The 25337-nt window shown below is 39.4% G+C and overlaps 1 protein-coding gene across 4 annotated transcripts in view; it reads left to right on the top strand.

Moving 5' to 3' along the window:
- Positions 1-25337, top strand: part of ZNF609 (zinc finger protein 609) — a 208802-nt gene that overhangs the window by 130214 nt on the left and 53251 nt on the right. For all 4 annotated transcript variants that reach the window (XM_053223894.1, XM_053223893.1, XM_027067502.2 and 1 more), the window contains one exon: positions 20572-20797. In XM_053223894.1, the coding sequence (XP_053079869.1) occupies positions 20572-20797 (226 nt within the window). The remainder of the gene's footprint in view (positions 1-20571; positions 20798-25337) is intronic.

Genomic DNA, 25337 nt, shown 5'->3' with positions numbered 1-25337 from the left:
TAAGCTTTTCTGGAGTAATATGATATAAAGGGGAAGAGTTTAAGTTTCAGAGTCAGACATACCTTGGTTAAAATCCTGGCCCTGCCACTTAATAACTGAGTAATTACAGACAAATCAATTAACCTTCCCAGGGCTCTGTTTATTTTCTATCAAACAAAACTACCATCTACTTCATAGGGATATTAGGAGATTTAATGAGATAACATATGTAGAACTCCTGGCACACAGTAGACTTGTAATAAATTCTAATTATCTTCCCTTCACCACTTCGTGCTTTTCTTTACCCAGCACAGTCAGTTTAACTTCTGTGCCTTACCCTTTCCTGCAATTTCAACTTCTTGCTAAGATTATTTGACAATAGCTATCTCCTTTTTCCCTTGACTTTTGGTGACACCATTCGGTTTTGATTCTCACTTCTTTATTACTGTATAGGTTCTGGAGCCAACTTGCCCAAGTTTGAATCCCAGTTTTATCACTTAGTAGCTGTATCACCTTGGCCAAACCTAACCTGTTTAGCCTTAGTATAGTTATCTTTGAAAGAAGATACTACCGGGGCACTTGGGTGGCTCAGTCGGTTAAGCGTTCGACTTCGGTTCAGGTCATGATCTTGCCATTCGTGAGTCCGAGCCCTGCGTCCAGCTTGTGCTGACAGCTCAGAGCCTGGAGCCTATTTCGAATTCTGTGTCTCCCTCTCTCTCTGCCCCTCACCTGCGCATGCGCTCTGTGTCTCTCTCAAAAAATAAATAATAAACATTAAAAAATTAAAATTAAAAGTAGATGTTATTAAAACCACAATGAGATAATACTTTACACCTGTCAGAATGGCTAAAATTAAAAACACAAGAAACAACAGATGTTAGTGAGGATGTAGGGGAAAAAAAAAACCCTCATGCACTTTTGGTGAGAATGCAAACTGGTACAGCCACTGTAGTAAACAGTATGGAGTTTGCTCAAAAAATTAAAAATAGAATTACTATTGGGGTGCCTGGGTGGCTCAGTTGGTTGGGCATCTGACTTTGGCTCAGGTCATGATCTCACAGTTCATGTGTTCGATCCCCACATCGGGCTCTGTGCTGACAGCTCGGAGCCTGGAGCCTACTTCATATTCTTTGTCTCCCTCTCTCTCTGCCCCTTTCCGACTTGCACTCTGTGTATCTCTGCGTCTCAAAAATAAAGAAATGTAATAAAAAAAATTTTTTTAATATAATTACTATATAATCCAGTAATCCTACTACTGGGTATTTATGGGGAAAATGAAAACACTTGAATTCAAAGACATATATGCACCCCTATGTTTAGCGCAGCGTTATTTACAATAGCCAAGATATAGAAGCAATCCATGTGTCCACTGAGAACTGAATGGATAAAGAAGTGACATACGTATCTACAATGGAATAGTACTCAGCCGTGAAATCTTGCCATTTGTGACAATAAAAATAGACCTAGAGGATGTTACACTAAATAAGTCAGAGAAAGAAAATATGTTCACTCGTGTGGAATTTAAGAAACAAAATAAAGAAAAAGGCAAAAAAAACAGACTCTTAAATACAGAGAACAAATTGGTGGTTGCTAGAGGAGAGGTGGTGGGGGAATGGGTAAAATAGGTGAAGGAGATTAAGAGTGCACTTATCATGATGAGCACTGAGTAATATAGAGAATTACTGAATCACTATATTGCACATCTGAAACTAATATAACACTTTATGTTGATTATACTTAAATAAAAATAAATTTTATTTTTTTTTTAATTTTTAACTTTTTTTAGGTTTATTTATTTTGAGAGAGAAAGAGAGAGTACATGCACATGAGCAGGGGAGAAGCAGAGAGAGGGAGAGGGAGAGAATCCCAAGCAGGTTCCACACTGTGAACATGGAGCTCCGCATGGGGCTTGAACCCATGAACCGTGAGATCATGACCTCAGCTGAAATCAAGAGTCAGATGCTTAACCCCACACGTCTGGCTCTGCACTGACAGAGTGGAGCCTGGTTGGGATTCTTTCTCCTTCTCTATCTCCCCCTCCACTGTGTGTGTGCACACGCATGCATGTGATCTTTCTCTCTCTCTCTCAAAATAAATATTAAAAAAAAAAAAGCCTGAGGATGATTTGTTAAATAAAAATAAATAAAAGTTACTATATTACTACAGCAGATGGTTTTGAGGAATACATATAAAATGCTTTGAAAAGTACGTGGCACACATGTAGCAAGAAGTAAATTAAAGTTTACCTCTGTCATCATGATTATTATAATTTTCAGGTTCTTTGTGGTCTTTTCTTCCTGGATTTAATCCTTTAAATGATGATACTCCTTATTTTCTCTCTCGAGCCTTCTTCTTTTTTTTTTCCTCTCTATCCTGTATGCTTGGGCTCTCTCACCCAAGCAAGCTCATGGCCTCTATTAACTACTGTCCTGAACTTTCTTCTCAGTTCCAGTCCTGCACATCTAACTGCCTACTTAAAACACATGTCCAGAATTTAATTTGTTTCCTAATTCTGTCCCACCAACAATGGTATTAACTTTTTGCATCGTTAATGGCATTGATTTAATTACTTGTTCACATTTGTTTACCCCACCAGATCTAGGGACAGGGATCATATTAGATTTATCACTTGCCATAATACAGTGCTTATACCATGTTAAGTATTTGATATTTCTGAATGAAGAAGGGAATCCAGAAAACTTTTGCTTATTAGAAACCATTTAAGTCCTTAACCAAGGTACTATAAACTTTCTTTCTCTCTCTGTGTTCCCAATACAATTGTTGGGTAGGTAGATTGGAATGCCTGGATTTCTTCTGGGTATTTGAAAAAGCCTTTCATGATATTCTTGATGACGTGTTGATGAAATGTGAATTGGATGGCGATACAGCTGGGTGACTTTATAGCTGGCTAAAGGGCTATATTTAAAGAGTATTGATTACTAGATGTTTGTCAGCTAGGTGAAGGTGGTGCACCACAAGACTCTGCCTTTGGGCTACTTTTATTCAACATTTTTTGCATAACTTGCCTGACTTAATATAAACTAGGCATATAAATCTTTGGGTAGTATATAGTGATGTGGATTTTTTCAGTTGTGATGGATACCTTGCTCAAGCTAGTTTAAACAAACAAGGAATTTATATGTTCCCACAGATAGAGTTGATTAGTTTCCAGCAGGAGCTCAAATAAATGTCATCAGGATTCTGTCTTTGCTCCTTTCCCTATTCTCCTTTCCCCTGAATTGGCTTTATTCTTAGTCAAGTCTTTGTCATCTATTCGGAAGAATGGTTATTAGCAGCCCCAATTTTAATTAGTCCTTCCAGCCTAAGAGATCAGAGGAAGAATCTCTATGGCCTTTGAAGAACCTATTTCATGTATTTTGTGTAGAGTTGGGCCCACTCCTGTACTGGAATTAGGTTGTTCCAGGTTTTTCACAGGAAAGAGAAATTCCTCTACCAGAAGAAGAAGGAAGGGAAAGCATGATGAAAAGCCAAAATTGTACTATCACAAACCACTACAAATGGAGAGCATAAGTTCTGAATGTCTGAGAGATTGACAATGTTATAAGAGACTGAAAGGCGGAATTAAATTAACAAGATATTGTTATTATTACTATCAGCAGCAGCAGCTAATATTTATTGAACTTTTGCTGTGTTTTGGGCATTGTATACTAAGCACTTTATATTCAGTTAATTGCTACAGTGGCCCTATGAAATATAGGCACTCCTTATGTTTTTATTTTACAGAATGAAGTAGAATCAGAAAGATTGCATAATGTGTGTGACCTCCCAGCTATTAAATAATAGAGCTGAGATATCAACCAGTATGTCTTTTAGGAAGATGAGCATTTAAAATTTTAAATCATTATCTACATTTTTGTTACATGAACAAATAAGGTATAAAACCGTATATATAGTACACTGTCATTTGCTTAAAAAGAATAAAGGTACATATAAGCAAGCAAATACATATGCATTATGTTGGTTGCTTCTTGGAAAGGAAACTGGGAGTCAGGGATGAAAGAGAATCTTTTCAGTTTGAGTAGAAAAGATCTAGGGAGTTGTTTGTTGTTGTTGCTGTTGTTGTTAATTTTCTAATTTATTTTGAGAGAGATAGCATGTGAGCAGGGGAGGAGCAGAGAGAGGGAGAGAATCCCAAGCAGTCTTGGCACTGTCTGCTCAGAGCCCAATGCGAGCTCGAACTCAAAAACTATGAGATCGTGACCCGAGCAGAGATCAAGAGGCAGACACTTAACCAACTAAGCCAAGCCACCCAAGCACCCGGATCTAGAGAGTTTTCATGAATGTTAATTTCAGTATGAGCTTCCAAGAGTGACTTGACTATTAGAATAACTAACAATGGGTATCATTCAAGATTGCCAAAATACTATAGGTACATTGCTAGGTCCTTAACCTATAAAAGAAGAATTTAATCTTTTAAACCAACCTCAGTAAAGTATGGGGTTATTTTCTCCACCCATATAGGTAGGTAGGGATGGAGTTCAAATGAGGTTTTTATGACTACCCTAATGGGAAATATTTCACCCTTGAGTGGTTAGTTCGATGATCTTTAAAATTCTTCCACACTATGCTATGATTTTTCTGTGCACATTCTTTTGGGAACACATACCTGATAGAAAGTGAGGTGCTATAGTATACACAGGCTCTCTAGGAACCCAGATCAGCTTTGCTGCTTATGGTGCTTTCTATAGAACAAATGATGTCTCATCAGAATTACCCATTGTTATACCAAATCATTGGCATTCCGTGACCTTCTAGGACACGAAATTACCCAGGAGACACTTGGGCAATGAAGCCTATCTTAGCAGATGGTCATTTCCTGCTTGGTTCAACAGTGCTAACGTGTCCATAATCAGGAGTTAATCTGTACTGCACAATACCCTTTGTACCACTTTGAAGTTTATCTCTGTAAGGCCTTTAGTTGAAATAGCATGGACAAGGAAGACTTCTGTAAGAAATGATGGTTCCTGGTTAATTGAGGAACCGTTTGAAAATTTCTTTTAGACGATGGTATGTTTAACTTCTGAACTACTAAGCTATATTTTCAGAGAGGTCTTATCCGTGGCAATTTGAAAACAAATAGGTGCTAGAGAGACTGATTTTCCCTCTTCCCACAATGGTAAGGTCAGTTTTATCAGTAATGATCGTCATTCATTTGTCCATTTACTAAACCGTTAAGTGAGCTCTTCATTCTCCCAAATGCTTAAAACACTCATTGCCCAACTGCTGAAATTTATTATTACCTAACTTGTAAGCATCCCTTACTTACAAAATCCTTGATCCTAAGAGCAGTCTTTCCTACTCACCTCCTGCTAATAATTTTCCCTGGCTCGTGTCTCTTTTTCCTCCACCGTTACTTCCAAACGGCCCTGTTGTGGAAGACGCTCTTGTTTGCCCACTGAACAGGCAATGTCCCTCAACTTCCTTGTTAACAGAATCTTCAGGGATCATATGGACATATGGTTCTGGAGAAGCTGATGACTTCTTCAATCCCAGAACATGATGATTTGTTCTCAAAATGTGATTCTCAGACCCCTAGATATGTGTGAGAGTTTCTCAGAGGTTCTCCTAGATCAGAACTATTTTCATAATAATAGTAAGACATTATTTGCGCTTTTCTCTCTGTTGACATTTGCACTGATAATGCAAAAGCAGTGGTGGGTAAAATGGCTAGTATCTTGGTACAAATCAGATAAGTGGCACCAGATTGTACTAATAGCCCTCACATTCTTCACTGCTATGACCTCACAGTAAAAGATAAAAATTTGGGGGGGGGGGGGCACCTGGGTAACTCAGTCGGTTAAACGTCCGACTTTGGCTCAGGTCATGATCTCACCATTTGCGAGTTCGAGCCGTGCATCAGGCTCTCTTTGTCAGCATGGAGCCTACTTTAGATCCTCTGTTGCCCTTTCTCTCTGCCCCTCCCTTGCTTGTGTGCGTGCTCTCTCTCTCACTCTCTCTCTTTCAAAAATAAGTAAATGTTTAAAAAAAAAAATAAAAATTTTGGAAAAGTTTGAGAAGGATTGATATTAATCTCCTTTGAATGTTTGGTAGAAGTCACCATTGAAGCTATATGATCCTGAACTTTTATTCATCTGGAGGTTTTTGATTATTGATTCAATCTCCTTAGTAGTAATTAGTTTGTACTTTTTACTTCATCATGGTTGAGTCTTGATAGGTTGTATGTTTCTAGGAATTTAGGTCATCCAATTTGTTGGCATATAATTACTCTTAGTGATGTCTTATGACCTTTTGTATTTCTGTGATGTCAGTTGTAACATGTCCTCTTGCATTTCGGATTTTATCTGAGTTCTTTCTCTACCACGCCCCCCCCCCCCCCATGAGTCTAGCTAAAGTCTTGTCAGTTTTGCTTATCTTTTCAAAGAACCACCTCTTCATTTCCTAGGTCCTCTTTACTGTCTTTTGAGTCTTTATTTCATTTATTTCTGCTCTAATCTTTGTTATATCCTCCCTTCAACTAACTTTGAACTTCATTTGTTCTTCTTTTTCTAATTCCTTCTACTTTCTAGTTTCTAGTTGTTATAAGACTTTTATTTCTTGGGGTGCCTGGCTGGCTCAGCTGGAAGAGTATGCGACTTTAAAAAAAATTTTTTTTTAATGTTTATTTTTGAGAGACAGGGTGTGAGTGGGGTAGGGGCAGAGAGAGAAGGAGACACAGAATCTGAAGCAGGCTCCAGGCTCTAAGCTGTCGGTTCAGCTCGAACTCCTGGGGCTTGAACTCACTAACCGAACCGCAAGATCATGACCTGACCCGAAGTCAGAAGCTTAACCGACTGAGCCACCCAGTGCTCTGTCTCTGAAAGTTGAATAAATCTTTTAAAAAAAGTCTGTTTTATCTGGTATAAATATAGCCACTCCAGCTTTCTTTTGGTTTCCATTTGCATAGTGTTTCTTTTTTCAACCCTTCACTTTAAATCTCTGTGTGTTCTTACATCTAAAGTGAATATCCTTATAGGTAGCCTATAGATGGGTCTTGTTTTTTCATCCATTCAGCTGCTCTGTTTCCTCCTTTTTTTTTTCTTTTTAATGTTTATTTGCTTTTGAGAGGGAGAGAACAAGCAGTGAATGGAGCAGAGAGAGAGGGAGACAGAATCTGAAGCAGGCTCCAGGCTCTGAGCTGTCAGCACAGAGCCCCATGCGGGGCTTGAACTCACAAACCACGAGATCATGACCTGAGCCAAAATCAGACACTCAACCAACTTAGCCACCCAGGTGCCCCAGCTGCTCTGTTTCTCTTGACTGGAAAGTTTAGTCTCCTTACATTTAAAGTAATTATTGATACTTTATAAGTAATACCATTGTATGTCAACTATACTTCAATTAAAAAAATAAATAGGGGCGCCCGTGTGGCTCAGTTGGTTAAGCATCCAACTGATTTTGACTCAGGTCATGATCTCACGGTTGATGAGATCGAGCTCCGAGTCAGGCTTTATGCTAACAGTGTAGGGTCTTCTTGGAATTCTCTCTCTCCCTCTCTCTCTGCCCCTCCCCAGCTCATGTGTAATAAATAAAAAAACATTTTAAATTGAATGAATGAATGAATGAATGAATGAATATAATTTAAAATACAGTAATTATTGATAGATACATATTGCCATTTTGTTAATTGTTTTGTGGCTCTAACTGTAGTTACTCTCTATTCATTTCTGTTGCTCTTTCCTTTGTCGTTTGATGACTTTCTTTAGTAGTGTGCTTATATTGCTTTCTCTTTCTCTTTTGTGTGCTTACTACAGGTTTTGTTTAGAGGCTACCATGAGTTCTACATATACCAACCTATATCTATAGCAGCCTATTATAGTTGGTAACAACTTAAGTTTGATTCCACTCTAATGCTTAATATTTTTATTTTCCCCTTACCCAGGTTTTGTTATTGATGTCATATTTTACATCTTTTTATCTTGTGTATCCCTACTAATTATTGTGTATCCCTACTAATTATTATTACTAATTATTGTAATCATAGTTACTTTTCCTACTTTCATCATTTAGCCTTTACACTAGCTTTATATATGATTAATCCACTACTTTAACTATATGTAGAAGAGGAGGGAACTCTTTCAAACTCATTTTATGAGGCCAGCATTACCTTGACACCAAAATAGACAAGGATGCTCCAAGAAAAGAAAATTATGAGCCATTATCCTTGATGAATACACGTACAAAAATTAGCAACAAAATAGTAGCAAACCGGGGTACCTGGGTGGCTCAGTCGGTTGACCGTCCTACTTCAGCTCAGGTCAATATCTCACATTCCATGAGTTCTAGCCTCACATCGGGCTCTGTGCTAACAGCTCAGAGCCTGGAGCCTCCTTCAGATTCTGTGTCTCTTTCTCTGTCTGCCCCTACCCCCTCACTTTCTGTCTCCATCTCTGTCTCTCTCTCTCTTTCAAAAATAAGTAAACATTTTAAAAAAATGTTTAAATATTAGCAAACCAAATTCAGTTCAAAAGTATCATACACCATATCAAGTGGGATTTATTCCAGGAATGCAAAGATATTTCAGCATCTGCAAATCAGTCAGTGTTACACAACACATTAACAAAAAGAAGGGTAAAAATTATATGATCATCTCAGTAGATGCAGAAAAAGCATTTGACAAAATTCAGCATCCACTCATGACAAAAACTCTCAACAAAGTGTGTGTAGAGGGAACATACCTCAACATAATAAATGTATGCCAAGCTCAGAGCTAACATCTTACTCAGTGGTGAAAAGCTTTCAGCTTTTCCCTTAAGATCAGGAACAAGACAAGGGTGCCCACTCTTGCCTCTTTATTCAACATGGTATAGGATACCCTAGCCAGAGCAATTATGTAAAAAAAAAAGAAAAAAGACATACAAATTGGAAAGGAGGAAGTAAAACTGTCTCTATTTACAAATGACATGATATCTATAGAAGACCCCAAAGACTCCATTAAAAAAACTATTGGAGGGGCGCCTGGGTGGCCAGTCAGTTGAGTGTCCGACTTCAGCTCAGGTCATGATCTCACTGTCCGTGAGTTCGAACCCCACATCAGGCTCTGTGCTGACAGCTCAGAGCCTGGAGCCTATTTCAGATTCTATGTCTCCCTTTCTCTCTGCCCCTCCCCATTCATGCTCGCTCACTCTCTCTCTCTCTCTCTCTCTCTGTCAAAAATAAATAAACATTAAAAAAATTTTTTTTTCAACTATTGGAACTAATAAATGAATTCACTGAAGTTGCAGGATACAAAATCAGTACAAAAACCTAGTGCATTTCTATACACTAATAACAAAATATCAGAAAGAAATTTAAGAAAATTCCATTTACAGTTGGATCAAAAAGAATGAATTAGGGCTAAATTTAACAAAGGAGATGAGAGACTTGTATACTGAAAACCACAAGACATTAATGAAAGAAATTAAAGACAACATAAATGGAAAGGTATTTCATGTTCATAGATTGGAAGAATCAGGATCATTAAAGTATCCGTACTACCCAGTGCAGTCTACAGATTCAGTGCAGTCACTGTCAAAATTCCAATGGCATTTTTCACAGAATTAGAATAATAAAATTTGTATGGAACCACAAAAGACCCAAACAGCCAGAACGATCTTGAGAAATAAGAACAAAGCTGGAGGCATCCTGCTCTGATTTTTTTTTAATTTTTTAATGTTTATTTTTATTTTTGAGAGAGAGGAGACAGAGAGAGAGAGATGGTGTGAGCAGGGGAGGAGCAGAGAGAGAGGGAGACACAGAATATGAAGCCAACTCCAAGCTGTCAGCAAAGAGCCCAGTGCGGAGCTTGAACTCACGAACCATCAGATCATGACCTGAGCCAAAATCAGATGCTTAACTGACCAAGCCACTCAGGTGCCCCTCATTCTCCCTGATTTTAAATTCTATTACAGAGCTACAGTAATTAAAACAGAATGGTATTGGCACAGAAACATTAAATCGGTGGAACAGAATAGAGAGCTCAGAAATAAACCCAAGCATATACAGGCAATTAATATATGACAAAGGAGCCAAGAATATGCAGTAGAGAAAGGACGGTCTCTTCATTAAACAGTATTGGGAAAACTGGACAGCCATGTGTAAAGGAATGAAACTTGACCACCATCTTACAACATGCATAAAAATTAACCCCAAATGGATTAAAGACTTGAATGTAAAACCTGAAGCCATAAAACTCCTAGATGATAACATACATGGTAAGCCCCTTGACATAGTCTTGGCAATGATTTTTTTAATCTGACACCAGAAGCAAAAGCAACAAAAAGAAAAATAAACAAATGGGACTACATCAAAACATAAAGCTTCTGCATGCACAGCAAAGGAAACCATCAACAAAATGAAAGACAATCTGCCGAATGGGAGAAAATATTTGCAAAGCATATATATCTGATGGGGGGTTATACCCAAAATATATGAAGAACTCAAGCCACTCAACAGAAAAAAAAAAAAAAAGTTGAAAAACTAGGCAGAAGATCTGAATAGACATTTTCCCAAAGACGTACAAAAGGGCAAAGGTATATAAAAAGATGTTCAACATCATTAATCATCAGGGAACTACAAATCAAAGCCACAATGAGATATTCCTTCACACCTATTAAAATAGCTATTACCAAAACAACAAGGAATAACAAATACTGGTTAGAAAGTGGGAAAAAGTTCACTGCTGTTGGGAAAGAAGTAAACTGGTGGAGCCACTATGCAAAACAGTATGGAGGTTTCTCAAAAAAATAAAAATAGAACTACTACGTGATCCAGCGATTTCACTTCTAAGTATTTATCTGAAGAAAACAAAATCACTAAAAGATGTATGTACCCCCATGTTTATTGCAACATTTTTTACAGTGGTCAAGGTATGGAAACAATGTAAGAGTCCATCAGTGAAGGAATGGATAAAGAAGACATGGGGTATATACAATGGGATGTTACTCAGCCACAAAAAGTAATTAAATCTTGCTATTTTCATGGGTCAGCTATACTTAAAAAAACAAAAAAATCAGCCATTAAAAAACAGTGGGGGGAAATCTTGTCATTTGTGACAACATGAATGGAGCCTTCAGAGCATTGTGCTAATAAATGAAATTTGAAAGAGAGAGACAGCATGAGCAAGGGAGGGGCAGAGAGATGGAGAGGGGATCTCAGTGTGTCAGACAGAGCCCGACATGGGGCTCAATCTCACAAACAGTGAGATTTATGACCAGAGCCAAAATCGAGAGTCGGACACTCGATGTCCGACTGACTGACATCTGACTGAGCCACCCAGGCCCCCACTAGGCATCCAACTCTTGATTTCAGCTCAGGTCATGATCTCACAGTTTGTGAGATCAAGCCCCGTATTAGGCTTTGCACTGACAAGAGTGGAGCCTCCTTGGGATTCTCTGTCTCCTTTTCTGTCTGCCCCTCACCTGCTTGCACACCTGCTGTCTCTCTTTCTCTCAAAAATATACAAACGTTAAAAAAAACTCTTTATATGTATTGTATATTAATTGTATCTCGCCTTTTGAGTACATGTCCTTTTGGGGTTTTTTTGTTGTTGTTTTTTTAGTGTTTATTTTTGAAGGAGAGAGAGACAGAGTGCAAGCACGGGAGGGGCAGAAAGAGAGGGAGACACAGAATCCCAGGCAAGCTATAGGCTCTGAGCTGTCATCACAGAGCCTTATGTGGGGCTTGAATCCATGAGCCATGAGATCATGACCTGAGCCGAAGTCGGACACTCGACAGACTGACTCAACAGCCACCAAAGTGCCCATGTCCTTTTGTATTCTATGTGACAAAATGGAAAGTACATGTAAAGCAATTGCAACTGAGTTGCAAGCTGACCTAGCCTGGTTTTTTGTGTGTGTGTGTGGAATGTCGTTTTTACCTGAAAGAACAACTGACAGTACAGGTATTCAGAGTTGGGTATTTAGCAGACATTTTCTTAAAAATAAATGAAATAAGCCTGTTGACTCCAAGGAAGACAATTGACAATCTTTGTTATTAATGATAAAGTATGAGCTTTCCAGCAAACATTATAATTTTGCAAAATTTGTATCTGCCCCCCATCCGTTTGACAGCCTGCCAATACTTAAAAGGTTTTCTGATGAGCTCAGAGGCAGTATCAACAAATATGACTTCTTTATATTAATAGAATGTGTCAGTGTTTGAAAGAGCTGTATAACTCTTTGAACCAATATTTTCCAAATGACTAATATATGATATTAAAAATCATGCATGGGTAAGAGAAGCATTCAAAGTACTAGACAGACCAGTGGATTGTAATGTAACAGAGTACAAAAGGTTCAACGATATAGTTTCAGATTCCACATTGCCACTAACTTTTAAGAACTATCATTTGTTCGGTTTTGGTGTCATATCAAAGAACAGCCACAATGGTCTGAAAAGGATACATATATGAAACCTTTGTGAGGCCAGTTTTCTTTATGTAGTTCAACACATTTTATCAGCAGATTGAATGCAAAAACAGGCATGAGAATCTAGCTGTCTTAAACCAGCCATTGAAGAGATTTGCAAAATGTAAATCAACGCCACTGCTCTTTCTATCCCTTTCTTTTGAAAAATTACAGCTATTTTTATTTAAAATGTTATATATATTTGTACATCTATCAATAGATATATTCCATATTAGAGTTCTTTGGGATCTGCAATTTTTTGTTTATCTTTTTGTTTTGAGATAATTAATAGTTGTAATAAATAATGCAGAGAGATCTCATGTAGCCTTTACCTAGTTTCCCCCAATGGTAACACCTTGCAGAGCTATTGTACAATATCACAACAGGAATTTGACATAATGCAATCTCCCTATCTTGTTAAGATTTCCCCATTTTACATGTGTTCACTTGTATATTTTTCTGTGTGTGTGTGTGTGTGTGTGTGTGTATTAAGTTCCATGCAATTTTATTATGTGTAAGCTTGGGTATTTACCACACAAAATACAGAACATCTCCATCACTATAAGAATCCTTTGTGTTGTCCTTCCTAGCCATACTCAACTCTCTTCTACATGCCACCAACCCTTCCTTCTGGCCACTACTAATCTGTTCTTATGTGTCGCTTTTGTCATTTGGAAATCATTAGTTGTTTAAAATAAGTTAATTAGTACATGTTAAATCTTTCACTTTTTAAAAAAAATTTTTAATGTTTATTTTTGAGAGAGGCAGTGTAAGACAGGGAGGGGCAGAGAGAGGGAGACAAAGAATCTGAAGCAGGCCAGGCTCTGAGCTGTCAGCACAGAGCCTGACGCGGGGCTCAAACTCATGGACTGTGAGATCATGACCTGAGCCAAAGTCAGACGCTTAACCACCTGAGCCACCCAGGCGCCCTGTTCACTTTTAATTTCTAATACAGTATATATCAATTGATAAAGCCTACATAAATAAAAGCTCTGTAAGGTTCTCAGTTTTTAAGACTCTAAAGGTTTCCCAAGACCAAAATGTTTAAGAACAGCTGGCTTGAAGCAGGAAGAATCATTCTCATTTCTCCTTCCCAAGCTACTACAGAACAAGATATGGTTTGTGATGTCTCAATTTAGAATTCTCATGTTTTCTCCTAGGACTGTCAATATGAATGATGATTAGGTTCTTTAGTACAGTTTGCCCCATCCATGAAACAGGTTAAATTGAGATTTTTCTGCTGACATCTGTGATTCTGAATGATTCAGAAAAAGGCTTTAGCTTCTGTTGTATTCACCTTATTTGGTCTGTGGGTTATTTTTTGTTTGTTTATTTGCTTATTTGCTTTTCTATCCTATGGGGGTAAGAGAATGGAGTAGAGATGACAAGCTCCAGCCCTGACTTTTTAGGAAATGAGTATGTGAAAGGAGGTAAGAATTGTGTTCAGGAGAGGAAGTAGTTGCAGCCAAAGAATGAATTTTTCTCATTCTTTATTCTTGAAAAGCTAATTCTCATGCTTCCCTTGGAACAGTACAGGAATGGGAGGGATCATCAACCTTCTGTAGAAAAAAAAAGTCATTTCAGAGCTAGTACTTAGGTGGCTATCATCACTCATCAGCTGCAAAGTTAATAGCTTTGCTGAAGGAAAATGTGGTGAATTTCAAGCAGGCAGGAGATTGTAGAGTGAGAAGACTTAGAAGAGCAGAATAGATGCTTCTTTCAGCAAAAGCCTTTGCCACAGGAATGGGACACTACCATGTGATCTGTGTTATGCATTGACTTCATTTATGAGATTTTTTTTCTTTGTTACATTTCCAGCATAATATATCCATTCCCACACACAGAATTTAGACAGGATTAAATATTAGGATCATTTGATCTGCTCTTCCCTCTTTACCGGAAGAAATCTTATGGGTTTGAGCCTGAGACTCTATTGTGATGGTTGCAGGAGAGCTCCCTGTGGCTAGTCTTACAGTCTTCAAATTATATGTTCACTTGCACTTGCATTTTCTACTACAAACTCCAACAGTCTCCACTGCTGACCTTGACCAGGTGCTGATTGGTTAAAATTGAGTACTAAAGTAAGTCTTCTGTGAATAACAGAATACCTACCTTCAAAGAATTGTTTGATGTCTGGTTATGGTGCCAGCTACTGTGTCTTTCTTTTTCTCTTTTTTCCTCCTTGCCTTCTGCTACAGGATGTCTTAGAAAGTAGGGGCGCCTGGGTGGCTCAGTCGGTTGAGCGTCTGACTTCAGCTCAGGTCACGATCTCGCGGTCCATGAGTTCGAGCCCCACCTCGGGCTCTGGGCTGATGGTTCAGAGCCTGGAGCCTGCTTCCATTCTGTGTCTCCCCCTCTCTCTGCCCCTCCCCCGTTCATGCTCTGTCTCTCTCTGTCTCAAAAATAAATAAAACGTTAAAAAAATATATTTAAGAGAAATAAAAAAGAAATTAACCAGAGTTACAAACAAATTCTTTTTCAAGGCAAGCTTATGTGAAATCTAGGAGTTCAGCAGACCTGCAGCCTCTTCTTTTCTTTTCCTTTCTTTTTCTTTCCCTTTCTTTCTTTTTCTTTCTCTTTCTTTCTTTCTTTCTTTTTTAACGTTTATTTATTTTTGAGACAGAGAAAGACAGAGCATGAATGGGGGAGGGTCAGAGAGAGAGGGAGACACAGAATCTGAAACAGGCTCCAGGCCCTGAGCTGTCAGCACAGACCCCGACGCGGGGCTCGAACTCACGGACCGTGAGATCATGACCGGAGCCGAAGTCGGATGCTTAACCGACTGAGCCACCCAGGCTCCCCTCCTTTCTTTCTTTCTTTCTCCCTTCCTTCCTTCCTTCCTTCCTTCCTTCCTTCCTTCCTTCCTTCCTTCCTTCCTTCCAAGAGGCAGGTTCAAAGAGTGTTGGAAAAGGAAGTGATTTCCTCCTTCACTAACACTTAAATGTTGTATTGTGTCGTGATTTACATGGAATATTCTATTGCATTGTGTCAAGAGCTTTGTGAAAAGGGAGAATTCAGTTGCTCTGTGGTTTTTTTTTTTTTTTAACGTTTATTTATTTTTGAGACAGAGACAGAGCATGAACAGGGGAGGGGCAGAGAGAGAGGGAGACACAGAATCTGAAACAGGCTCCAGTCTCTGAGCGGTCAGCACAGAGCCTGACGCGGGGCTCGAACTCACGGACCGTGAGATCATGACCTGAGCCGAAGTCGGATGCTTAACCGACCAAGCCACCCAGGCGCCCCAGTTGCTCTGTGGTTTCGACCCATCAGGCTCTTGAAAATAAGCAATTACTGAACTTTCACGATAAGCAAAGATAAACCTTAATTATTTTTTTAAAAATACATTAAATTTATTTTATCTCAATCTCAGTCAACAGGAGGCAGTTCAAATAACTGAGGATTTTTTCCTTTGTATTTTAATTTGAGAAACAACATAATAAATTCATAAATAGGATTTTAAATAAATACCTGTTCTTTTTAATAACCCACAGTAAAAATTTTGTGAGCAGATCAAATATTATTAGAGGCAGTACTTACATGTTTATTTATGAATCAGGAACCTATATTACTGTTAGCATTGTTGATGCTGAGTCACTGTAAAATCTTGAAAGACCTTTGGAATTATCAAGGAAAAAGAGCATGTTATTAATACAAAATCTGGTATATTTGATGGCAGGGGCACCTGGGTGGCTCGGTCAGTTAGGCGTCCAACTGTTGATTTTGGCTCGGGTCATGATCTCACAGTTTCATAAGTTTGAGCCCTGCAATTGGGCTCTTGCTGACAAAGTGGAGCCTGCTTGGGATTCTCCCTCTCCCTGCCCTTTCCCCCACACACTCTTTCTCAAAATAAATAAATAAACTTAAAAAAATATTTGATTCTACATAATCTTATCCAATCATTCTGAATAAATCTGAACACTTATCTAGCCATTATCTCCAATTATCTTTCATTCTTGGATAAAGCAATTTTCTTAGAGTTACTGCAGTTATTGGTAGACTTCCTTTCTGCCTTTTGACTGTGAATGTGAAGATATCAGACTCCTGAGAAGGAGAGAGGGAAGAATCTGTCCCAAATATTTCTTCGCTGCATTTCCTACCCCCAAAATTATATTGCAGCCTTGAAATTTTTCTGCCATCAGTGCCTCTCTTGTGTGGGAGGCAGCTGAAGGCAGTGTATAATTACTTCTTGTGGGGAGATTAATGGCTCTGGCCTTTCTTTATTCTCTCCAGTCCTCATTTCTGCATCACCTGCCTATCAGCACTTAGATCTCTAATAGGTGCTATTAAGACTAATATCTAAAGGTGAATTGAAAAGAAATATCATTAAAAGGTAAAGGACATGAACTGTTGGGAAACTTCAGATATCTCCAACTTCAAATCCTCTCTTTTCAAGTTTTAATTTTGTCTTGTTTATGTCCCCATTCATGGAGTCCGGGAGCCAGGTTGGCACTCCTTAGCATTTCAGAGACTAAGAATTGGCCCAGCTTTTATTGTTGTTGTAGCTATTAAGATATTTAACGACTTTAACTTTTTATATTCCTGTTACTTAATTTTCTCTCCTGTCCCCAGTCTCCTGACAATTCCTGCTCTTGTATCCTAGGAATATGGGAGAGGTGGCAAAAAAGTCCTTTTCTGATTTATCCTCTCCTGGAGAGTGGTAAATGAAACTGTGTTTGTTCCAGTGAATAGTAGAATGTGAAATCCCATAAAGCCACCTCAGTTATTAGATGAATATCACAGAGGTGCTTATTATACAGTATGGCTTAATGTAGATTATAGATGTGACCAAATGGTAATTAGTAGAGCTGGAGCTGTAATTAAACATTATTGTGTTGCTCTGTGATTTCTCCTCAGATTTCTGTTGCAAAGTAGGAAACTGAATAGTTCCAAACCCATAGGTGGATTTCTTCACTTCTCCCCACCCCCAAATTTCTTTTAATTAATTAACTGACTAAATAAATTCATCCTCACACAAACAGAGCTCCTGAATTCTACTTAGTATCTCTGAGCAGTAAGAGCAGTTTGCTGCATATACATGTCAGTTGGCTCTTTGTATATTAGTTCTATTTTTCTAATCAGTTCAACTAAGTTCCTTCTCTCCACATATTCTGTAGCAGGGTTTAATTTGGCAAACTGAATGCAACAGGGGTGTCTCCTAGTTACACATCTTAGATCTTGTTTTCTGGATCTGTCAGTATAAAACTGGAGGCTTGGCTTCATGTACAGTGTTAGTAGCTTCTTTTCTTCCTGGTCTCCCATAAGCACTGAATAACCTAGCAGGAAATGAAACCACTTCTAGAAAACAGCTGTCCTTGATAGCTGAGAGAGAGAAAGAGAAAGAGAGAGAGGGAGAGAGAGAGAGAGAGACTGACTGACTCCCTGGGGACTTACCTCCTTCTGTGCTTGGAATTGCTGCCTTAGCAATGGAACAGGTTAGTAACAGGATATGGTCACATGAGGCAATGAGAAAGTTCAGAGAAATGACCTAAAAGATGTAGGCCAACCTCTGTGTCCAAGAAAGAGGACCTTGCAGGAATTTCTCTTGCTAGTAGAAGAATAGTATAGAAAAGAAAACAAACTTGGGGCTCCTGGGTGACTCTGTCAGTTAAGCATCTAACTCTTGATCTCAGCCCAGGTCATGATCTCGTGATTCACAGGATCAAGCCCTATGAGGAGAGAACAAACCCTAAGCAAAGGAAATGCACATACTGATTATGAAATTGTTTTTGTCTCAGTTTTCCCCAGAAGAAAAAAATAGAAAAACAGAGGTGAGGCCAAGAGTAAAGATGATCTGTGTATACTCTGTCTCTAATTTTCCCTTTTTAGTAATTCTCAGGGGTAAAATCTCCAAGAAACTTTCTTTCCAAAGAGTTACTAGCTATCTTCTTGAAGCATTCCTGAAAGGGCTAGATATTAGAGCCAGATTCCAGCCATATACAGGAGTCATAGAGTTGAACTTACTTTTTCTGTGTTTTTACTTTCAAATCTGTGTATAGAAATTTTAAAGTCTTTTAGGAATCTACCACATCCCAGGAAGGTTGCCAAATAAAATGATCAATGCCTGATTTTCAAGAGTGCAAAAAGAAGCAAAAAAGCCTTTTGGCATTGACCATAATGCAGAAAATTCATTATATGGGCTTCAACTTTCATTTTATGAAAAAGGTGGAGTTAGGGAAGTATAGGGGTGGGGCGTGCCTGCCAAGCAGACAAGCATAATGTTTTGGCAGCTTTTCAGGAACCAGAATTAATCAGAATCCGTGTTCTAGCATTCAGTGGACTCTTGACAGTGATGATTCACAAATAGCAGTGACCTCTAAGCCAAGAAGTCAGAGCTAACTAACTGCAGAGAGTAGATATAGTACCCAGATCTCAGCTTCTAGAGGTGTGTGTGTGTGTGTGTGTACGTACACACACACGCACCTGTGTTAGAGAGGTGGGTTACAGGTATAGCAGTGGTCATTCAGTAAACTGTTTCAGAACCAGAGTTCTGTTGCAGACCTGTCCAGCAGCTTGGTTTGTGGGTGCATATGTAACTCTCTGGATGTAGGTCTGTTGAAGAAGTACATTCAAACTGGACTTAAAAAAAAAGAAAAGAAAGAAAAAATCTTTCACAAGAGGAAGAGGGTCCCAATCCTTGACTCTTATTTTCTAGGTTTGCTGAGTGGTATCATACTTAATCTTCAGGGAAGATTAGTCAGTGTGTGAATTGAGTGCTTTTGCATATGCAGGACACTGTGTTCCGTTAGGATTTGGGCAGTGTAGATTCAGGGTACTTTGTCAGTCTGATAAATGCTAGGATTTAAAGAGTTAAAAGATTATTACCCTCCATATTACAACTTTGAACTCTGGATATGTTGAATTACTGGTTTCTAAGTAATTGCACTCTTGTGAGAGATTCTAGTTTTAAAAAAGTTTTTTAATGTTTATTTTTGAGAGATAGAGGCAGAGCATGAGTGGGGGAGGGACAGAGAGAGAGGGACACACAGAATCTGAAACAGTCTCCAGGCTCTGAAGCTGTTAGCACAGAGCCCGACATGGGGCTCAAACTCAGGAACAGTGAGATCATGACCCAGACCGAGGTCAGATGCTTAACCAACTGAGCCACCCAGGCTCCCCGAGATTCTAGTTTTAGAGGTAGATGCTGGTCCTTGTGCTCACCTATTTCTGTCTGTGCATGTGTGTGATCAACTTCTTCTACAGACTGCCATGAATAGGCTTCTGGGTCCTAACAGCACCTGCTGTTTGTTACAGATAAATTTGATGTTACATTCTTGCTCCAAAATGCCATTCTTACTAACCAGTCGCTGTTGTAATCTCTAAGTGTTAGAAACCCCCATCAGGTTGCTCCTAGCCCTCTTAAAACTTTTAAGTAGATGTCCTTCTAGCTAAAGATGAATTGAAGTTCTAGTCTTCTTAAAGTGACATTCCTGGGATCTAGATTTTTTTTTTCCTTTTTTATCCCTACCTGTGTTCTTGGATTTTATACATGATTAATGTATTATTTGTTGAATGATAGATTGGTGGGAAAGATAGTGGTGGCAGTAGAACATGCCTCAGAAACCTTTTCGTTGTCATCAATCTATGTGCTCTATTACTGTTGAAATCTGGACCTGGTTCTCTATCACTGGAGATTTTCAAATGAGACAAGATTTTGTTTAAATACAATTTATTGTCAAGTTGGCTAATATACAGTGTATACAATGTATTCTTGGTTTTGGGGGTAGATTCTCATGATTCATCACTTACATACAACACCCAATGCTCATCCCCACAAGTGCCCTCCTCAATGCCCATCACCCCTTTTCCCCTCTCCCCCGCTCTCCACCCCCATCAACCCTCAGTTTGTTCTCTGTATTTAAGAGACTCTTATGGTTTGCCTCCCTCTCTGTTGTTTGAAACTATTTTTTCCGTTTTCCTTCCCCCACATTTTTTAATACACTTTTAGCCAAGCACCATTTGTGAGGAAGATCGTTAATAAGAAATAGAGCTTCTACCACAGGGTGTGCTCATATAAACCATTAGATTTGTAGTGGTATCATGAGCTAGAACTTGAAAGGAAGGACCAAAGTCTTATATTTAGAGCCTTCCACACTGGCAGGAAAGAATGTAGGACTAGATTAAATACAGAGAAGGTATTTCCTCTAAATGTTCTCTCTGCCACTCAGCTACTACTTCTCTTCCCCTACAGATGGAGTCCCCTGTCTCTACACCAGCAGTGCTGCCACTGCACCTTTTGGTACCAGTGGTCAATAACGACATCTCCTCCCCCTGTGAGCAGATCATGGTCCGTACCAGATCAGTTGGGGTCAACACATGTGATGTGGCTCTAGCTACAGAGCCTGAGTGCCTGGGCCCCTGTGAACCTGGAACAAGCGTCAACCTTGAGGGCATCGTGTGGCAGGAAACAGAAGATGGTAAGTGCTATGTGCGTCTTTTCCCATCTCTTCTCAACCTGGTTCTGCCAACAGGGGCTTATCGTTGTAAATAACACCAAGTATTTATTAGGAGTCTCAAGTGACCATAGTTTGCTAGTGACACCTACCCAGGAGATCACAGCAAACTTCTCAGTAAAATTGCGCAGCTTCTGGAGATTGCCATTTTGTTTGTTTAAAGTTTATTTATTTATTTTGAGAGAGACAGCAGGAGCAGGAGAGGAGCAGAGAGGGAGAGGAAGAGAGAGAATCCCAAGCAGGCTCCACCAGCGCAGGGCTTGATGCTGCGAACCGTGAGGTCATGACCTGAGCTGAAATCAGGAGCGGAGGCTTAACCCACTGAGCCCAACACTGAGGTCTCCCAAGATTGCCAGTTTTTAAAATTAATTATCTCTCTTTTATGGGTATCCACATTGTTGGCCCTGGCATTTAAGCAGTCATTTGTTAAGTGCTGGCCAGGTAATTCACACTGTGTCTCTACTCTCCATACTCCTCTTTATCATTTTATATGGGAGAATTTGAATGTAAATGAACTTTTGGGTCAGGCTTCAAGAGAAAAAAGTAATAAAAGGACAGCTGTGGGAGTCAAGGAAATGGAAAACAGTCACTCTTAAATTGACTTACTGTTGGCTCATTGAATATGCAACTCTTGCCTTTTTTAACACCTGGAGGTGCAGCCGGCTCCTTCCCACTGGTTGCCTCATTGCCCAGCCACCCACTTCACTTCATGCATCTGTCACTTAGTACAGATTTTATAGGCCTAGGCAATAGGGAAATGTTTACATGGTCTTGTTTTCAGGCATCCACTAAGCAGTTGGCTCACTGCAGGGTGCTTCTGCCTGAGGCTACCATCCAGACTTCTTATATGTTCCATTTGCCCCTGAGAACAGAGTCTCTTCTATTTTAGAAGTTCATAAACCTGAAAAAATAGTTGTGTGAAGGGACTTGACCAGGTATTTCTGATCCCTTGGTACCATCTGTGGCAATTTGATTTCAGCACATAGATTCTTTTTATAAAGATTCCAAGTTCTTGTCAAAGTATGTTTATACAGAGTATGTTTATAGAGGCTGGGCCTCAGAGTCCCATCAGGTCTCTGCATCAGTAACCAGACTTTGAAAGCATCCCCACTCTGAAGTTTAGAGGCCCAGAGGAGCACAGCTCATTATCTCTAATTATCATAAGCTATCTTGTCAGTTTGCCCATGGAAATTCAAGCATTTCATTCTGGTCATTCTAATTAAAGTCTGTTCCTCTGAATATTTTGTTGTGATTCAGTATTTATTTAAAGTCTGTCATGCAATAGGTATTGATGTGACACAGGTTAAGAATTCTGTTTTTGGCTTTCTTGTTGATAACAATACAGTAAAGCTTCAGCTTTCAGAATAACATTGCTGATAGGTTTTATTGTGTGCCTGAGACCATAATGCCAAAAAAAAATTTTTTTTTCTCTTGTGTTAGAAACTGATGCAGAGACCGTGGAGAGAGGGGTTGACCCTAGAGGTTGACTCTGGATATGTGTATTCAGTAGATAGTCTGGAAATCACAAGTGGCTATCTCTAATTTTGAAAATGTCATCTGCCTTTGGCCAAAGGTCTGAATAGCCACAGAGTCTGTTGGAATGACAAACATATCCAGCCCACAGCTCTTTGACACCAACCAGCCTTCGGGGCCTCTTGCCTCAGTATATTGAAGATAGAAGACATCAATTTCCTGCCTGTTTATTCTGTCCATCTTTACGATGGTGACTTTCCTCCAAGAGCAAGTTGCTTTTCATATATGTTAACCGATGAAAACTTTGTAAGAATGTGAGGCACTAACCCTTTCACTCTCCTGAGAACAATGGATACCTTTTTTTTATTATTATTTTTTTAATGTTTATTTATTCTTGAGAGAGAGAGAGATAGTATGAGCAGGGGCAGAGTGAGAGAGGGACACAGAATGTGAAGCAGGCTCCAGGCTCTGAGCTGTCAGCACAGAGCTCAATGTGGGGCTTGAACTCACGAGCCATGAGATCATGACCTGAGCCAAAGTCAGACACTCAACCAACTGAGCCACCCAGGCGCCCCCAATGGATACCTTTTTATCTGAGAGTCCCTGTTCTCCCTCCATGCCAAGGAGATAGTAGCACAGGTTTTTTGGGGGTTTTATTTGTTTGTTTGTTTGTTTGTTTGTTTTTATAATTTTTTAATTTTTTGTTTAATGTTTATTTGTTTTTGAGAGAGACAGAGACAGAGACAGAATGCAAGCAGGGGAGGGGCAGAGAGAGAGGGAGATATGGAATCCGAAGCAGGCTCCAGGCTCTGAGCTGTCAGCACAGAGCCTGATTCTGGGCTCGAACTCATGAACTGTGAGATCATGACCTGAGCTGAAGTCAGATGTTTAAGCGACTGAGCCACCCAGGCGCCCCTGTTTTTTTTTAGTTGTTTGCTCTGACTCTCATGTTGTACCTGGCAGCTTATTACCAAGTTCCCCTGTTGTACATTTTGAATGCACCCTGCGTTTTATTTCACAGTAGTTATCACAGTTTGCAATTTTATAGAATGATATTTTTCTGTTAATGTCTGTCTCTTCCACTGTTTTAGAATTCTGTGAGCCCAGGGACTCTGTTTTGCTCACCATTGAATATCTAATACTTAATACTTGGTAGCTGTAGTAGGCCCTCAAAAATATTTGAGTGAATGAATGTTACATCTAGTTGTCATTTGTAGATCTTTGTTAATATTATAGATACTGTAATATTGTTTGAACTGAGAAATCATATCAAATACTTTACAAAATTCTAGACCTCTGAAACTCAGAATAAGTACTATTGTCACCAGGTTTGAGATCACTCATTTATTTATATCTATAAGATTTTTAATTCTCCTACTTTTAATACCATATTTTCTCTCATTTCCTATATTGTGTTCCGGGGCTTAGTACCTCTCCTCTTTTTTTTTTTTTTTTTTTCATTCATCGCAAGGGAAAGGGAACTTGTCTGCAATTATAGATTTTCTCCTCTGCTTTCTGCCTCTCCCAAAGGGCCTTCACCTGAACTGTCAGTTGGCAAAGGTCTGAACTGGGATCAGAGTTGGTTTACATTCCTTTTCATCTTCAGGTAACAGAGATTTCCTGCAAAGATCTTTCTCTGCAGATCTATAAGATCTAGTATACTGAGTCAGTCTTCAAGTTAATAATAAGATCTATGTACAGATACTTTTTAAAAAAAATCCTTTAGCCTCCTAGGCTTTTTGTCTGCTACCCGACTCTTTGTGCTTGTGTCTGTCTCTTTGCCCAGCAAACTACTATCTTCAAATGGAAAAACCCTTAGAGCTTAGAAAGAAGCTGTGAATGCTTGGCCTCTGAGGGAAATGGAGGATCATGAGGTCCCTGTAGAACTGAGCCACCTTGCTGAGAACAGGTGTAGGGGTCATGGCCTCAATTCTTCCTGGTTTCTTTGCCTACCTGTCGTGCAGTGTTGCTTCCTTCACTCTCAGTGCAAACCTTGCCTTGGAGACATTTTTAAATTCTTGCAGATTCCATCTCTTTTTAGGCTGTCCACAATACAGCCAGCACTGCAAAGATCCTCCTTGACTAGGCTCAACCTTAGTACTGTTAAGACCCAAGTATAACTTGGAATGTTTTCCTTGGCTTTTTTTGAGACTTAGCATTTATACAGAGGTCTGATTCCACCTGATTTCACTTTGTCCCACCCCACTTCAAATTGAAATAATAGGTCCCAAGTCCATTCCTAGTTCACAAGGCTTACTTTAATACAAGGCCCCAGAAACAGTGTATAAGAAGCCTTAAGGCAGACCATATACTTTTGCTGAGGCAAAATTGCTTCCTGGCTTGGCTGGTGCTTTTAAGGAAGACAGGCTGGGGTGTGTGGGTGGCTCAGTCAGTTAAAGTGACTAACTCTTGATTTTGGCTCAGGTCATGATCTCATGGTTCATGAGTTCAAGCCTTGTATCAGGCTCTGCTGTCAGTACAGAGCCCACTTTGGATCCTCTCTCTCTCTCTCTCTCTCTCAAAAATAAAAAAAATAAACATAAAAAAAAGAGGGGCACCTGGGTGGCTCAGTTGGTTAAATGCCTGACTTCAGCTCAGGTCATGATCTCGCGATCCATGAGTTTGAGCCCCATGTTGGGCTCACTGCTGTCATCACAGAGTCCACTTTGGATCCTCTGTCCCCCTCTCTCTCTGCCCTTCTCTCACTTACACTCAGTCTCAAAAATAAATAAACATTAAAAAAAAAAAGAATTTTAGGAGATGCTAGGGGTACCTGGGTGTCTCAGTTAAGTGTCCCAACTCTTGATTTCAGCTCAGGTTATGATCTCATGGTTGTGAGATCTAGCCCCATGTCGGGCTCAGTGATGAGTGCAAAGCCTGCTTGGGATATTCTCCCTCTCTCTCTCTCTCCCTCCCTCCCTCCCTCCCCCTTCCCTCCTCCCCCACTCATTCTGTCTCCCTCCCTCCCTCTCTCTCTCTCTTTGTCAATAAATAAATAAATTTAAAAAAAAATTCCAGGAGATGCTGTAAG

Source organism: Acinonyx jubatus, chromosome B3 (assembly GCF_027475565.1).
Source record: "Acinonyx jubatus isolate Ajub_Pintada_27869175 chromosome B3, VMU_Ajub_asm_v1.0, whole genome shotgun sequence".
NCBI classification, from domain to species: domain Eukaryota; kingdom Metazoa; phylum Chordata; class Mammalia; order Carnivora; family Felidae; genus Acinonyx; species Acinonyx jubatus.
Note: the sequence above shows the minus strand (reverse complement) of the source record. Positions and strands in the feature narration are given on the sequence as shown.